At 38.7% G+C, this 18139-nt stretch overlaps 1 protein-coding gene across 2 annotated transcripts in view; it reads left to right on the top strand.

Moving 5' to 3' along the window:
• The window catches only part of DBT (dihydrolipoamide branched chain transacylase E2), a 55807-nt gene extending 41647 nt beyond the window's left edge, over positions 1-14160 (top strand). For both annotated transcript variants that reach the window (XM_032262953.1, XM_032262952.1), the window contains exons 8-11: positions 3372-3449; positions 7466-7657; positions 7803-7874; positions 13049-14160. In XM_032262953.1, the coding sequence (XP_032118844.1) occupies positions 3372-3449; positions 7466-7657; positions 7803-7874; positions 13049-13216 (510 nt within the window). In that variant the 3' untranslated portion in view covers positions 13217-14160. The remainder of the gene's footprint in view (positions 1-3371; positions 3450-7465; positions 7658-7802; positions 7875-13048) is intronic.
• The last annotated feature ends 3979 nt before the right edge of the window (positions 14161-18139 follow it).

The following is an 18139-nucleotide window of genomic DNA, read 5'->3' as shown; positions in this document are numbered from 1 at the left end:
AAACAATTCTGTTGCCTCCCCAGTAGCTGGGATTACGGGCACCTGCCACCACAGCCAGCTAATTTTGTGTTTTTAGTATAGACAGGGTTTCGCCATGTTGGCCATACTGGTCTCAAACTGCTGACCTCAGGCGATCCATCTCCCTCAGCTTACCAAAGTGCTGGGATTACAGGCATGAGCCACCGCACCTGGCCCCAAGTTGGACATTTAAATTTGGCTTTGCCAACATGAAATGTGTTGACTATAGGCTTGAATAAAAATATTACTTCTCACATCATATAGTTAGAAAATGTGCCATTTCTTTGTTTTGTAGGAAATCATGAAATTGAAATTTCTCTATTGTATTTTTAGTCACTTAGCTAGAGACAATTCTGCCAGTGAAGTAAAGGCTTTAATCTTAAAAGGATCACTCCAGCCAAGTTCTGGTTTGAACTAAAATGAGACTTGATATTGATTTTGCAATATCACTGACATATTAATATTTATTTTTGTTTACTCAACAAACTTATATTGAGGCTCCTGGGAATCATTTCTGGTGCTAAGCCTTGGGACCTTTATAAAATGGAGTAAGATCATCAGCTGACCTTGAGCAGCTTACAGTCTAGCTCACATTAGTGACTGTGCAGCAGCTACCATGTGCCAGGCTCCATACTAAGCATGCTGTATACATTATCTCTTAATTATCAGAGTAACTCTGACATGTAGATATTACTGTCCTCACTTTCCATTTAAGGAAATTGGAACTCAGAGAGGTTAAGAAACTCATCAAGGACTTAACAGCTAACAAGTGGAGAAGCTCTTTCAGGTTCTGGTCTGTTTTACTTGGAGGGACATACTGATGTCTCTAATGCCAGCATGTTCAGCCCTTTCTCTACATTACACCAAGACTGGTCTTCCATAAATCAAATTATTGTAATATTCTCTGATTCTTTTCAGTGGTTCCCCTTTCATTGCCTTTAGGATAATTTCCATACTCAGTGTGGCATACAAATGCATTATAAGTCTCTGCTGCCTGCCTCTCTGTTCTTATCTCACTCCTTATATTAAGCTACCCATAATTGCTGGAATACACAATTCCACCTGACGTGTTCCTTCTTGATCAAACACGTGTAAATCCCAAATTGTGGTCAGGTACAGACTCCTTCTGTGGCTGTCACTATTTGAATTAAATACTCTTGTTTCCCACTGTTACTTACCTCAGTGCCTTGTGAGTGCTTACTCAGTTTTCTCTTTACCTACTGAACGCTGAGCCTCATGAGGCAGAAACTGTTCTCCTTTATCTCCTCCCCTAGTCTTTTTTTTTTTGAGGAGTTTTGTTCATGTTGCCCAGGCTGGAGTGCAATGGCATGATCTTGGCTCACGGAAACCACTGCCTCCCGGGTGCAAGCGATTCTCCTGCCTCAGCCTCCCGAGTAGCTGGGATTACAGGCACGTGCAACCAGGCCAAAGTAATTTTTATAATTTTTAGTAAAGACAGATTTTCTCCATGTTGGTCAGGCTGGTCTTCAACTCCCAACCTTAGGTAATCCGCCCGCCTCTTTTTTTTTTTTTTTTTTTTTTTTAAGAAAGAGTCCGCTCTGTTGCCCAGGCTAGAGTGCAGTGGCTCAATCATAGCTCACTGCAGCCTTGAACTCCTGGGCTCAAGTGATCTTCTACCTCAGCCTCCCAAAAAGCTGGGACCACAGGTGTGCACTACCACACCTGGCTAATTTTTTTATTTTTAGTAGAGATGTGTCTCGCAATGTTACCCAGGCTGGTCTTACAGGGATGAGCCGCCAGTCCTGGCTATTTTGTTTTAAAATAAAACGTAAGTTTCAGAACATTAAAAAAAAAAAAATACTACACAGTATTATAGAGGGGGAAAAAATGACCCGATCCATTGACACATATCTTGTATTTTTCTAGGACAAAATTTGGATTATATTCAAAACACTATTTTTATGTGTAACAGTTTAGACTAATTTTAGTTAGGGGTTTTTAGATAAAGACTACTAAAATTACAGTTATTGAATCAGATGCATACTAAAACTTTCAAGTTGGCTGGGCAAAGTGGCTCACGACTGTAATCCCAACACTTTAGGAGGCCAAGGCAGGCAGATTGTTTGAGTTCAGGAGTTCAAGACCAGCCTAGGTAACGTAGTGAAACCCCATCTCTACAAAAAATGCACAAATAACCTGGGCATGGTGGCATGCACCTAAAATTCCAGCTACTCAGGAGACTGAGGTGGGAGGATCACTTGAGGCAAGGAGGTTGAGGCTACAGTGAGCTGAGATCATGCCACTGTACTCCAGCCTGGGTGACAAAGCAAGACTCTGTCTCAAAAACAAACAAGAAAAAACTTCCAAGTCATAAAAATTAAGGAATTTGTAGCAGTTCTTTTCATTATATTTTTCTTCAGTTGATCTACTCTCTTAATCTGTCCTAATGACTACAAAATGTCTCTATATATTTAAATTCTTTTATTAACGCTCTAGTTCAATAATTTGATTTTTTTTCCATCAAGACCTCCGATGAACAGAGAAAAATAACACAATGCATGTAAAGAACTTTAACAGGGACCAGCCAAGGGCAGTGAGGGAGGGAATTCTGTTTAAGAATGATCTTAAGCATTTTTTCTTTGCTATCTTTTAAATTTAATACAATGCGTGACCACCACATGTAAGGTGTGAACCTTGATTATTAGATCCCGAATTGGCAGGGAAACAGATATCGAGAACATTTTAGATACACTTAGGGATATCTGAATATGGACAGATATTGATGTTAAGAGACTAAGGGAAGAAAAGAAAGGGGAAGGCAGCAGAGAGGGAAAATATAAATGCTATTCAGTGAGACTTGGGCTCTAAAGTAAATGTTCAAGCCATCGCTGCCCTTCACTTGGCCAAGGACACCGGGTAGCAAACTGGCATTTAATAGTCAGTGCACTTTGAAATCCTCGTTACATGTTATTTCTGCACAGGGAAATAGCTTACCTGCTTTTCTGTGTTTTGATTCCTAGTGTATATTTGAACTACAGGCTTACTTCTCATGGAAATCTTAAGATTCTACATGTCAGTGAGAAAATGACCTAGAAATTAGACATTTTCTTTGGAACTTTGGCTGGTCTGTATCATTATTTTTAAAATCTCCTTGATGTTTACAAGCTACCTGACTACTTTATCTTTTATTCTTTAATGATTAGGGTGACCTAGTTCTGCATTGCTTGAAGGTAACATTGGCAGTAATGTGACTAGGTACATGTAGACTTGAAATTAAACTTAGCGTAAATAAGAGCTCTCTCTCTCCCTCCTTTTATACCGCTTATTGTTTCAAATTCCCTATCCCTTCTGAGTTAAAAGTGCTATAATTGCATTCTTTTTCTTTTAAATAGGCTGCTTCCTTGGGATTACAACAGTTTCCTATCCTTAATGCTTCTGTGGATGAAAACTGCCAGAATATAACATATAAGGTTGGCTATACAGAGTGAAAATTTTCTTATTATTAATAGAAGATAGGGCAAATGTGCTTGTAGGTTAGAGAGACTTCCATTGTACCTCAAATAGTGATCTTTTTTAGGCTAGAATTAAAGGTGTGGCATAAAACATTAAACTTACTTATAATTTATTGTTACTGTTGTTTTTGTGGTTAATGATACTGTTTAGATAAGATTCTTAAAACCATTTTTAAGCTTTTTGTTTTGTTTTCTGCTTAAAATAATAGAAATATATAGCTGTATGGCAGTAGATTATGTTACCTACTCTACTTGCCAAAAAGCAGCAGCTCTTTCACAATTGAATTCCTGGAATATTATTATTATTATTATTGGCAGAGTCTTACTCTGTCACCAGTTTGGAGTCCAGGGTTGTGATCGTGGCTCACTGCAGCTTTGACCTCCCAGGCTCAAGCAATCCTCTTGCCTCAGCCTCCTGTGTATCTGGGACTACAGGCATGCACCACTATATCCAACTAATTTTTAAATTTTTTGTAGAGACAGGTCTCATTATGTTGCCCAGGCTGGTCTTTAACTTCTGGGCTCAAGCAATCCTCCTACCTTAGCCTCCAAAGTGCTGGGATGACAGGTATAATCCGACTGTGCCTGGCAAAGTCCTGAAATTTTAAGATTAAGAATAATTTCAGTAAGAAAAGTAATAAAAGTTTGAATTCAATATATATGTATTTTATCACATATCTTCTGTGTGGAGAGAAAGTTTCTTAAGTTTGAGAACTCTTTTTGAGATGCCATTCCTTATATTTACTTTTCATTAGAAATGTACAACCAGAGGCTAGGCACAGTGACTTAAGTTTATAATCCCAGCAAGCTGAGGAGGGTCGATCACCTGAGGTCAGGAGTTGGAGACCAGCCTGGCCAACATGGTGAAACCCTGTCTCTACTAAAAATACAAAAATTAGCCAGGCATGGTGGCCAGCGCCTATAGTCCCAACTACTCAGGAGGCTGAGGCAGGAGAATCGCTTGAACCCAGGAGACTGAGGTTGCATTGAGCCGAGATTGCGTTACCACACTCCAGCGTGGACGACGAGAGCAAAACTCCATCTCAAAAAGAGAATTAAAAGAAAAGAAATGTACAACCAGAAAGTGAGCTTAGATATTCTGGGAGGTCAGATCCTATATGGTTAATAGAATCAGCTGTATTAATTTTTATTTTTATTTTAATATCTCCTGATTAAGTATATACTTGCCACAAAAATTTCGGGCAAGAAAATAATGATGTTGGCCGGTGTGGTGGCTCCTGCGTGTAATCCCAGCACTGTGGGGGACAGAGGTGGGAGGATGGCTTGAGCCCAGGAATTCAAGACCATCATGTGCAACAAAGTGAGGACACCCCCATCTCCACAGAAAAAAAATTATTAGCGGGGCATGGTGGTGCGTGCCTGTAGTTTTAGCTACTTGGGAGGGAGGTAGGAGAATCATATGACACCTGCACTCCAGCCTAGGCTACAGAGTGAAACTGTGTCTCAAAAATAAAAAGAAAAAAAAAGATGTTTACCCTCAATTCCATGACCCTAAGAGACCTCACTATTTATGTTGAGATATACATCTTTCCAGGATTTCATTTTTATATGCTTTTTAAAAGATATAGAATTATTCATATTTTTCTTTTTTTTTTCTTTGAGATGGAGTCTCTCTCTGTCACACAGGCTGGAGTGCAGTGGCACAATCTCAGCTCACTGCAACCTCCACCTCCTGGGTTCAAGCAATTCTCTGCCTCAGCCTCCTGAGTAGCTGGGATAACAGGTGCCCACCACCACGCCCAGCTAATTTTTGTATTTTTAGTAGAGACAGTGTTTCACCACTTGGCCAGGCTGGTCTTGAACTCCTGACCTCATGATCCACCCACCTTGGCCTCCCAAAGTGCTGGGATTACAGGTGTGAACCCCCACACCAGGCCTTGTATTTTTCTTTAACTTTCTTTTTTCTTTTTTGAGACAGGGTCTCACTCTGTTGCCTATCTAAAGTATTCCCATAGAGATTATCTATGCTGTAGTGTAATCATAGCCTCACTGCAGCCTCAGCCTCCCACCTCAGCCTTCCGAGTAGCTGGGACTACAGGTATGTCCCACCGTGTCCAGCTAATTTTTGTAATTTTTTTTTTTTTTTTTTTTTTTTTTTTTGTAGAAATGGGGTCTTGCCATGTTGCCCAAGCTGGTCTCTTAACTCCTAGGCTCAAGCGATCCACCCACCTCAGCCTCCCAAAGTGCTGGGATTACAGGCATGAGGCACCATGCCCAGCCTTTTCTTTCTCATTTACTATATTGTAGACATCACTGTGTGACAACAAATATAGCTTTGTTATCATTTATCTAGCTAGTGACCTATTTATAAACATTGTGATTATTTGCAGTTTCTGAAACTTATAAACAGTGTGTACTCAACATCCTTGTATATCCCTACATACTTCTGCATTTAGTTCCTTAACACAAATTTTTATAAATGTTGGTACCTATTGTCATATGTTCTCCAGAAAGTCTTTACAGGTTGAATATCCCTTATCCAAAATGCTTGGGACCAGAAGTGTTTTGGATTTCAGTTTTGTTTTTTTTTTATTTTGGGATATTTGCACATACAGAGGAGACTTTTTAGGGATAGGATCCAAATCTAAACATGAAATTCACTTATGTTTCATATACCCTCATACATATAGCCCAAAGGAACTTTATGCAATATTTTTAACATTTTTGTGTATGAAACAAAGTTGGGTTTTTTTCTTTTTTTGACACAAGGTTTTGCTCTGTTACCATGCGTAATCATAGCTTATTGTAACCTAAAACTCTTGGACTCAAATGATCTCCCCACCTCAGCCTCCCAAGTGGCTGAGGCTACAGGTGTGTGCTATAATACTCAGCTAATTAAAAAAAAATTTTTTGTAGAGATGGGTCTTGCTATGTTGCCCAGGCTGTTCTCAAACTCCTGGCCTCAAGCAATCCTACTGTGTCAGTCTCCCAAAATGTTGGGATTGCAGGCATGAGCCACTATGTCCTGCTAGAATCAGTTTTGGCTGCATTTTTTTGTTTGCTTGTTTGTTTGTTTTTACTGATGGGCTCTGATATGGTTAAATATTTAAAAATGAGAACTATTTCAACAACTATGCAGCATAATGTTTAAGGACAAAATACTGAATATACTTTTTATTATATATGTATTTTATTACATAATGAGGAATGCTGAGGTGCTTAATCCATCCCATAAATTGAAAATAAAAACTTTACATTTCTATATTTTTGTCAGTATACAGGATTCTGAAGATGGATCTCGACTCTGGGTGATAAATCGGTTTTCAAGGGAATTGGCTATGTTTTGACTGTGACTCATCACATGACATCATTTCGGCCCTCAAAAGTTTCAGATGTTGGAGCATTTCAGATTTCAGATATTTGGACTAGGGATGCTCAACCTGTACCAGTTACATTCCCACTAACAATATTAGGAAACAGCCTATTGCTCTATATTCTTATCAACAAAAAATTATCATCTTCAAAATATATATATACATATATAAATATAGATATACATATATATTTTTAGACAGAGTCTCATTCTGTCACCTAGGCTGGAGTGCAGTGACACCTTCTTAGCTCAATGCAACCTCCACCTCCTGGGTTCAAGCGATTCTTATGCCTCAGCCTCGTGAGTAGCTGGGATCACAGACCTGTGCCACCATTCCCAGCTAATTTTTGTATTTTTAGTAGAGACAGCTTTCAGCATATTGGCCAGGCTGGTCTTGAACTCATGACCTCAGGTAATCCACCTGCCTTGGCGTCCCAGAGTGCTGGGATTACAGGCTGAGCCACTGCACTTGGCCCAAAAAATCTTTCAAAAAATATTTTTAAATTATTTATTTTTAATCACTGCCAATCTGGTAAAAATGAGTTTTGGTAGTGGTTTCTAGATGACAGTGAAAGTTGATCCTTTCTTTGCTGTTAGCTTATTCATTAAAAGCCCTACTGTATAATTTTTTATTTTTTAGGCTTCTCATAACATTGGAATAGCAATGGATACTGAGCAGGGTTTGATTGTCCCTAATGTGAAAAATGTTCAGATCTGCTCTATATTTGAGATTGCCACTGAACTGAACCGCCTCCAGAAATTAGGCTCTTTGGGTCAACTCAGCACCACTGATCTTACAGGAGGAACATTTACTCTTTCCAACATTGGATCAGTGAGTAATCATGTTGAAATACATAAACCATAACTTAAGGTTTCTGATCATATGCTTAATTAAAAATAGAAAATGTTACTTGCCATTTGTTCCCTAAAAACCATACTATCCTTTTTTTTTTTTTTTTTTTTTTTTTTTTAAACAGATTGGTGGTACCTATGCCAAACCAGTAATACTGCCACCTGAAGTAGCCATTGGGGCCATTGGATCAATTAAGGTACATGTCTTAAATAACGGAAATATGGAGTTTAAACAAATTCAGGGAGTAAACACAATGAAGAGTAAACATTTCTGAGGTTTCCCCTCATTTTGTAGGTTTGAGTTTGTGAGTTTATCTTAGAAAGTATATATATAGTTTAAGTTCTGGGACACATGTGCAGAACATGCAGGTTTGTTACATAGGTATATATGTGCCATTGTGGTTTGCTGAACCCATGGGTTCATCATCTACATTAGGTATTTCTCCTAATGGTATCCCCCCTCTTGCCCCCTACTATCTGACAGGCCCTGGTGTGTGATATTCCCCTCCCTGTGCCCATATGTTCTCATTGTTCAACTCCCACTTATGAGTGAGAACATGCGGTGTTTGGTTTTCTGTTCCTGTGTTAGTTTGCTGGGAATAGTGGTATCCAGCTTTATCCGTGTCCCTGCAAAGGATATGAACTCATTCTTTTTTATGGCTGCATAGTATTCCATGGTGTATATGTGCTATGTTTTCTTTATCTAGTCCAGCATTGATGGGCATTTGGGTTGATTCCAAGTCTTTGCATTGTGAACAGTGCTGCAATAAACATGCATGTACATGTGTTTTATAGTAGAATGATTTATAATCCTTTGGGTATATACCCAGTAATGGGATTGCTGGGTCAAATGGTATTTCTAGTTTTAGATCCTTGAGGAATTGCCACATGGTCTTCCACAATGGTTGAACTAATTTACACTCCCACCAACAATGTGAAGGAGTTCCCATTTCTCCACATCCTCTCCAGCATCTGTTGTCTCCTGATTTTTTAATGATCGCCATTCTCATTGGTGTGAGATGGTATCTCAATGTGGTTTTGATTTGCATTTCTCTAATGACCGGTGATTATGAGCTTTTCCTCATATGTGCATAAATGTCTTCTTTTGAAAAGTGTTCATATTGTTTGCCCACTTTTTGACAGGGTTTGCTTTTTTTTGTAAATTTGTTTAAGTTCTTTGTAGATTCTGGATATTAGCCCTTTGTCAGATGGGTAGATTGCAAAACTTTTTTCCCATTCTGTTGGTTGCGGGTTCACTCTGATGATATTTTCTTTTGCTATGCAGAAGCTCTTAAGTTTAATTAGATCCCATTTGTCTATTTTGGCTTTTGTTGCCATTGCTTTTGGTGTTTTAGTCATGATGTTCTTGCCCATGCCTATGTCCTGAATGGTATTGCCTATGTTTTCTTCTATGGTTTTTATGGTTTTAGGTCTTATCTTACATTTAAGTCTTTAATCTATCTTGAGTTATTTTTATATAAGGTGTAAGGAAGGGATCCAGATGCAGCTTTCTGCACATGGCTAGCCATTTTTCCCAACACCATTTATTAAATAGGGAATCCTTTCCCCATTGCTTGTTTTTGTCAGGTTTGTCAAAGATCAGATGGTTGTAGATGTGTGGCATTATTTCTGAGGCCTCTGTTCTGTTCTGTTGGTTTATATCTCTGTTTTGGTACTAGTACCGTGCTGTTTTGATTACTGTAGCCTTGTGGTATAGTTTGAAGTCAGGTAGTGTGATGCCTCCAGCTTTGTTTTGTTGTTGTTGTTGTTGTTGTTGTTTTTGTTTTGCTTAGGATTGTCTTGGCTATGTGGGCTCTTTTTTGGTTCCATATGAAATTTAAGGGTTTTTTTCCAATTCTGTGAAGAAAGTCAATGGTAGTTTGATGGGGATAGCATTGATTCTTTAAATTACTTTGGACAGTATGGCCATTTTTATGATACTGATTCTTCTTAACCATGAGCATGTGGACACAGAGAGGGGAACATTACACACTGGGGCCTGTCAGAGGTAGGGGGCTAGGGGAGGGTTAGCAGAGGGTGAAGGGGTAGGGGAGGGATAGCATTAGGAGAAATACCTAATGTAGATGACGGGTGATGGATGCAGCAAACCACTGTGGCACCTGTATACGTATGTAACAAACCTGCATGCTCTGCACATGTACCCCAGAACTTAAAGTGTAATAATAATAATAATAATAATAATAAATTTTAAAAAAATTAAACTACAAAGAAATTCAAAATATGAAAGAAAAAAAAAGTGATTGGTGGCCATGATTTCGAAGACACTGACTTAGAATAAGGATTGCAATGATTCTTAACCCTGGCTGCATGTTAGAATCAGCTGAGAGCTTGAAAAGAAATTATGGCCAAGCTCCCCCTCTACCAACTGAATCAGAATTTTGAAGGATGGGACTTAGGTACCGCTATTAATTCAGTATTGAGGACCACTGAGGCACATAAGCTCCTAGATACCACTTCAATACTATGTTTATTAAATGTCATTGTCACTATATTAAGAAGAACGTGTTTTAAGAAGAGCTTTTCTTCTTTTCTACACTTACAGTGCTTCCATGTTGAACATCTCTGGGACTTGTCCTCATGAGTTTATTCCTTGCATGTTGGAACCCTCACAAATGCTTTCCTTCAGCCTTTGATTTGATTTCTAGCAGAGAGTAAATTAGCATCTAAGTTATTCCCCCTTCCTAGCATCCACTTTCCCTTCTGGCAAGCAGAGGAGATAGGGAGAAAAAACAAAAACACATAATATGACACTATTCTTTTCAAATCAAGAGTTCTCTGAGTGATAACTTCTATCACTCATTCTCTTTTCCAATAAGAATTCAATATTTGATTCTTTAAAAATTTGGCTTCCCACAATTCCCAAACCATTATACCTGTTTAACAAACTTTTGTGTTCTCTTTCCTTAAAGAGATTTATCTTCTTCTGAATTATGTGTGTGTATATATATATATATAATTGTGGCAAAATGTATAAACATAAATTGACCATTGAAACAATATTTGAGTATATTTTTCAGTGGCATTAAGTGCATTTACATTGTTTGCCACCATCACCATCATCTGTCTCCAGAACTTTTTCATTATCCCAAACTGAAACTCTGTGCCTATTGAATAATCTATTTCCCCAGCCTTTGGTAACTACCATTTACTTTCTGTCTCTCTGAATTAATTTGACAATTCTAGGTACCTCATGTAAGTGGAATCATATAACATTTATCTTTTTGTATCTGGCTCAAAGCTCATTAATGTTTTAGCATGTGTCAGAATTTCATTAGTTTTTAGGAGTAAATAATATTCTCTTGTACATAGATATATGCCATGTTTTGTTTATCCATTCATCTGTCAATGAATATTTGGATTATTTCCATTTTTTCGGCTCTCGTGAATAATGCTGTTATGAACAGATGAATATTTGATTTACAAATGTCTGTTCAGTAGATACATTTTTACAGAATCATTTTATCCGTGGTTTCTTCAAGCCATGAAACATAGTTCTTAGAGCAGCAATCTTTTTTTTTTTTTTTTTTTTTGAAACAGAGTTTCGCTCTTGTTACCCAGGCTGGAGTGCAATGGCACCATCTGGCTCACCGCAACCTCCGCCTCCTGGGTTCAGGCAATTCTCCTGCCTCAACCTCCTGAGTAGCTGGGATTACAGGCACGCGCCACCATGCCCAGCTAATGTTTTGTATTTTTAGTAGAGACGGGGTTTCACCATGTTGACCAGGATGGTCTCGATCTCTTGACCTCATGATCCACCCGCCTCGGCCTCCCAAAGTGCTGGGATTACAGGCTTGAGCCACTGCGCCCGGCTTAGAGCAGCAATCTTATTCATCACTTAATATTTGTTGGGTAGAGACAAATAGTATTTAATTTATTTCTCCCTTGTGTCATCTTTCCTTTGCTATTTTGCTTTCATTATAGAATTTTAATTCCTTCTTGCTTAATTGTTTAAGTCATTCAGTCTTCCATGTTACTCAATTCTCAGTATTCATTTTCCTTGACTTACTAGTTGACCTTGAGATGACTGATCAATCCAACCTCTTTGGAAAACTTTCTTAATGTTGACTTGCAGAATACCTGGCCATTTTGGTTTTCCTCCTATGTCACTGCCTTTTCCCTCTAAGTCTCCTTTACCCCATACCTCCTCACGTTCCCAGTCTCTACACGTCGAAGCACCCCAGAATTCAGTTCTTACCCCTTTTTCTTTATCTGATCTTTCAATACCATTTATACACTGAAGACTCCCTAGATTTATATCTTTAGATTGGACCTCACTTTTGAACTTTAAACTCTTGTATCTTGCTTGGATATGTAAAGGCATCTTGAATTTTAACATGTCTAAAACTGAGTTCCTGCATCTTCCTCACTGACCCCCACCATCAGACTTGCTCCTCCTAAAGTCTTCCCCTTTCAGTGAATGGCCATTCTGCTCAGACACTTACAGGGCTTCTCATCTCACTCGGAATCAAAGACAAATAGTTGAAGTGGCCTATATGGCTTTACACAGATGTTACTCAGTGTCATCAGGGATCCACATTTGGCTGCAACTGTTGTATCCCAACCATGAGGAGATCAGTACAGAAAAACAGAGTAGGGCTTAGAAACTTTTATAGCAGTTTGACAGGATGCTAGTATGTCTATTGAATCTAACAAGAAGTTGATGCTTATATCTTGTCTTGTCTTTTTTTTTTTAATGGAGAAAAGATATATATTTAGAATTAGCCAGCTGGGCTCATTTTAGGTGATCCCAATTTTGCTGGCAACATCCAAAGCACTGTAATCAGGAGCCAATGGAATATATGCCTTCCTTTCTCTATCAGGCCTGATCAAGGTGTTGACCTTGGCCACAAAAGTGTCATAGAGCTTCTTCACAGCCTGTTTGATCTGGTGCTTATTGGCTTTATCATCTACAAAGAACATAAGCGTGTTGTTGTCTTCTATCTTCTTCCTGGCCAACTCAGTAGTTGGATGAACTTGAGGATGGCTTGTTTCCTCACTGCCTTCAGTGAGGAAGCCTTGTTTAATTGTCTGTCTCTCCCCAGAACCCAGAAGATTACTTGGCACATAGTGGGTATACAGTAAATAATTGTTAAATATTTGAAATCTGAGATGAAAGTTAATGAATGTAGGTATGGGAATTGCCCAAGGGAAAGAAAGTACCTTGGAGAAGTTCTGAAAATTTCAGGCACATACTCAAAGGTGGGAAGAGTTTTCAAAAGTCATTAGGGATGCCCATTTTTTTCTCTATTGTAGGGAGAAGGGTTTGCCTGATCTTATGCCATTGTTAGAGCTTGAGCTTTGAGCAAGTGAAGGTTTACTCTTTCTTCTTTTTTTTTCTTTCCATTTCTAGGCCATTCCCCGATTTAACCAGAAAGGAGAAGTATATAAGGCACACGTACTGAATGTGAGCTGGTCAGCTGATCACAGAGTTATTGATGGTGCTACAATGTCACGCTTCTCTAATTTGTGGAAATCATACTTAGAAAATCCAGCTTTTATGCTACTAGATCTGAAATGAAGACTGATAAGACATTCTTAAACTTTTTGAGCTTCCAAAGAGTATGTAAAGCCTAGCTGTGCCAGTACATGTTCACCTTTACAATTTATATTGTAAATGATTTGTATGGTATGATTAAGGTTCTAAGGCACAATATTTGTCACTGTTCTGTTGAACTTTTTACCGAAAATGAATAATGGTATAATGGTTCTCCTGGGGCTGTCACATTTTATAGGTCAGAGTGTGACTGCTTAATATGGTGCTGACGTCTTTGTGTCAATGGCTTGAAACTGGCAAGGTTAACAAAATTAATGTTACTAAAAGACAGGTAGCCATATACAGACAGTATATGCCCTATTTTTTTTAACTGACTCTTAATGAAACTTTTTAATTATACTTAATTAGGAAAAGGAATTTATATACAAAATATTTTCCATTTCCCTGTAATCATGCTAACTGTTGTATAAAATAAGTGCAATTATACTTCTCTTTTGAGATATCCAATAGTATATTCTTGCTCTGTATAGAGAATATCACCTGTAAATATCTTATTTATATCAATTAACGTATTTGAAAAGGGAAAAGTATAAACTGGCCTTAAAAATGTCCAATTATAGTTTTATAACCAGTTAGTCTATTAAAGGTGTTTGTTTAAAATGGATATACTTTTAGAGTTTTGGTAATGCTTTAGCATTTTGTTGGGAAAGACCTCCACTTTGCAAACTTCCCTTATGTAGGGAAGGTACTTTAAATGTAGCAGCCACTGACATTTCTTTTTTTTTTTTTTTTTTTTTTTTTAAATTTGCAGAAGTCTACATTCTTTTAACTTTTTTGGTCTTCAGTTAAAAAATAGAATAAGAAATTAAGGTCTATTCCATTCTCCATATCCTGGGTAGGAATGTAAATAACAGGAGAAGGAAGAGTCTAATAATAATTATGGATATAAAAAATAATAAATTTTGTATAGAAATGAAGGTTTCATAATGATAATTTTGTTAAAGTTCTACTTTAATCAGAAATAGTATCGAGATGAATGCATCCAACATTTCAATTTGCATTCAGAAATCTATGTTGTTTCTAATATTGTCCAGTTGAATACTGTATGCCAAAATTAGTTGTTTTAGTGAAGCTTTGTGATAGAAAAAAGCTTGTTTTATGTCTATTTGGTTTTTCTTGAAATGGAAATAATTTTAAAATCAGGAAAGAATAAGCCAGATGTGGTATGACTTGAAACTGTAATCCCACTTATAGGGGAGGCTGAAGCAGGAGGATTGCTTGAGGCCAGGAGGTTGAAACCAGCCTGGGCAACATACTGAGATTCCATCTCAAAAAAAAATTTTTTTAAGTTAGCCCAGTGGCTCATGCCTGTAATTCCAGAACTTTGGGAGGCTGAGGTGGGCAGATCACCTGAGGTCAGGAGTTCGAGACCAGCCTGGCCAACATGGTGAAACCCCATCTCTACTAAAAATATAAAAAATTAGCCAGGCGTGGTGGTGCATGCCTGTAGTCCCAGCAATTTGGGAGACTGAGGCAGGAGAATTGCTTGAGCCCAAGATGTGGAAGTGGCAGTGAGTAGAGATTGCATCAACCTAGGCGACAGAGAAACACTCCATCTCAAAAAAAAAAATTAGCCAAATGTGTTGGTGTGCACCTGTAGTCCCAGCTACTCAGGAAACTGAGACAGAAGGATCAACTGAGCCCAGGAGTTCAGAACTGCAGTGAGCTATCATAGTGCCACTATACTCCAGTATGGGTAACAGAGTGAGACCTGGTATCTAAAAAATAAAAAGAAGAAAAAAAAAGGTCAAATAAATGCTGTTATTGTAAAATTTCAGATAATACAAAGAGTTACCAATAAAATAAAAAATCATTCATAATATTACCACTATTAACATTTTGATGTATGTATCTATATATATGGCTATTCTTTTTATTAAAGCAGGATCATAGTATATCTACTATTTTATTATTTGATTTTTAAAATTTAACATTATATTATGGGCAACTTTACATATCAATAAATAATTCCACATTGTCATGCTTTCAAATAGCTGCATAGTGTTCCATTGTATGCATTTATTATACATTCAAATATTAAACATCTACTCTACCAATCATGGTTCTAAGCATACAATAGCCACCTTCATGCTCCCTTCCTTGACTGGGCTTATAGTCTAGTGGAGGAGACAGACATTAGATAACTGCAAAAAACACTATTCTTGATAGGAAATAACCCAGGTGCTAGAAGCCATCCAGTAAAGGTAACTGATCTTATCTGGAAGGATCAGAAGATGGATGATGTCCCATAATTTAACCAATTCTCTATTGATAGACATTTATTGAATTGTAAATTAAGAATGACATGATCAGTAAAAATGTCCTCTTCACTTAAAGAATAGAAGAACTGGGGGAAGGGAATTCTGAAATAAATAAGTGTAATATATTCTGCTGAAGGTCCAGCATCAGTGGCTCAAGATATGTATTCCCAAAATAACCCTTTAGCTGTCTGGTTCTATTCCAATCCCTGGGCATTACCATCTTCTCTTTGGTCTCATCCATTGAGAATTCAGCAAAGGATTTGTTCCCTACTGTGTGCATAGCCCTTAGGATAGCAGGATTCCCTGGAGGGGGCCAGATGGGCAGGAGCACAGCCTTAGCAGCAGTGCTAGTCCATGGGGCTCTACAAAGCAAGGGGTGGGTGTTTGGGAGGAGAAAAGGGCTCTTGCTGTACTCCTAGAGGTTGGAATTGAAGTGGAGAAGCTAGAAAATTCAAGTCCTTTACTAACATGACCTGATATTAGAAGGTGTATGTACATGGGGGAGAAGGCAAATTTATTGCTGTGAGTGGCCAACAAGAAAATCGAAGCTCTGTTCATTATGCACAGCATTCCTCCGATATTTGAAAAAGAAGTACAACAGGGAAGGAAGACTGAGGATGGAAGTCAAAATTGCCATGAATTTATGTTTTAGCAATCAATACCTTATGTTGAAACCTGAATAAGAGGTGATTATGTAGAAAGAGAGTGAAAGTGACAGCTGTTAGTCAGGAAAGCCCACTGGGTTGTTTGGCCATTTCTCATGGCTTCCCACTCAAAGTGGATCCCAAAAATCACCTGATGGATTTCCTTGCTGATTTCTAAGTAAACTATGGTTTAAGGAAGAAATTATGGAGGCCGGGCGTAGTGACTCACCCCTGAATCCCAACACTTTAAGAGGCTGAGGTGGGTGGATCACCTGAGGTCAGGAGTTCAAGACCAGACTGACCAACATGGAGAAACTCCATCTCTACTAAAAGTACAAAAATAGCCGGACGTGGTAACATATGCCTGTTATCCCAGCTACTTGGGTGGCTAAAGCAGGAGAATCGCTTGAACCCAGGAGGCAGAGGTTGTGGTGAGCTGAGATGGCACCATTGCACTCCAGCCTGGGCAACAAGAGTGAAACTCTGTCTCAAAAGAGAAAAAGAAAGAAAGAAATGATGGCACTCTGCACTGCCCTACAATATCAAGAGTATAAATGTTTCTGTGAAGTCTTCAAAGACCTTTGTAACATTCAGGCTGTAATTGATTAATGAGTTTATTCTGCACATATTTATTAATTGTATATTCAGTTCCAGGCTCTAGGGTAGAGATTATGGATAAAGGTGAATTAGATAAATGCAGTTTTTGCCCTCACAACAAGAGCTTTAGCCAGCAATTAATGCTATCACTTGAAGTGGGTTTGTGCCAATAACCTGGAGCAGAGCAATGCTTTTAGAGTTGAGCTATATTCCCAATCAGTTCTTTTTTTTTTTTTTTTTTTTTTTTGAGACGGAGTTTCGCTCTTGTTACCCAGGCTAGAGTGCAATGGCGCGATCTCGGCTCACCGCAACCTCCGCCTCCTGGGTTCAGGCAATTCTCCTGCCTCAGCCTCCTGAGTAGCTGGGATTACAGGCACGCGCCACCATGCCCAGCTAATTTTTGTATTTTTAGTAGAGACGGGGTTTCACCATGTTGACCAGGATGGTCTCGATCTCTTGACCTTGTGATCCACCCGCCTCGGCCTCCCAAAGTGCTGGGATTACAGGCTTGAGCCACCGCGCCCGGCCCCAATCAGTTCTTAATGTTTATTTGGCTCTTTCCCTCTACACTGTCTTTTCTTATTGAGATCGGATCATGTCTGTGAACCCACATTGTTTCTAGTCAAAATTGCCAGGAGAGGCCAGACACCATGGCTCATGCCTATAATCCCAGCACTTTGGGAGGCCAAAGTGGGTAGTCGCTTGAGTCCAGAGTTTGAGACCAGCCTCGGCAACCCCATCTCTACAAAAAAAAAAAAAAAGAAAGAAAACACCAAAAAACAAAAAATTAGGCCAACGTAATGACATGCATCTGTGGTTCCACCTACTCAGGAGGCTGAGGTGGCAGGATTACTTGTGCCTGGGGGGCAAAGGCTGCCATGAACTGAGATTGTGCCATTGCACGCCAGCCTGGATGACAGAGCAAGACCCTCTCAAAGTATATATGTGAGTATGTATATACACACACACGAGAGCTTTTGATTTGTCTTTCTTGGTTCACGTGCCCATCAGTGTGGGCAGGAGAATACAATACTCTGTCCATGCTTGAGTCTTATGGTCACCTTTGGAGCCTAGGAGTCAGCCATCCTCATTCAACTAACTAGATCAAGAATGGGGATCTGGAAGAATTTATGGGCAGATTAAAAAGGAAGTCAACTACATAAAGTAAGGTGTTGCCTTCCCACCCCATCACACCTCAATTCATGTTAAATTATGAATTTTTCTGAGAGAGTTCTTTAATGACATGGGTAGGGAGGAAGCTGAGGTAGCAGTAGAGTAGGGAGTAGAAGGCAAATACATAAGATACTGTTAAACTGTGAGACTGTTCGTTGCAATTCCAAGATTTTATAATTTCTCCAACAAAGAACATTTGTATTTTCTTCCCA

The sequence above is a fragment of the Sapajus apella genome, unplaced genomic scaffold (assembly GCF_009761245.1).
Source record: "Sapajus apella isolate SASKATOON/1434 unplaced genomic scaffold, GSC_monkey_1.0 scaffold133, whole genome shotgun sequence".
In the NCBI taxonomy this organism is placed as follows: Eukaryota; Metazoa; Chordata; class Mammalia; order Primates; family Cebidae; genus Sapajus; species Sapajus apella.
Note: the sequence above shows the minus strand (reverse complement) of the source record. Positions and strands in the feature narration are given on the sequence as shown.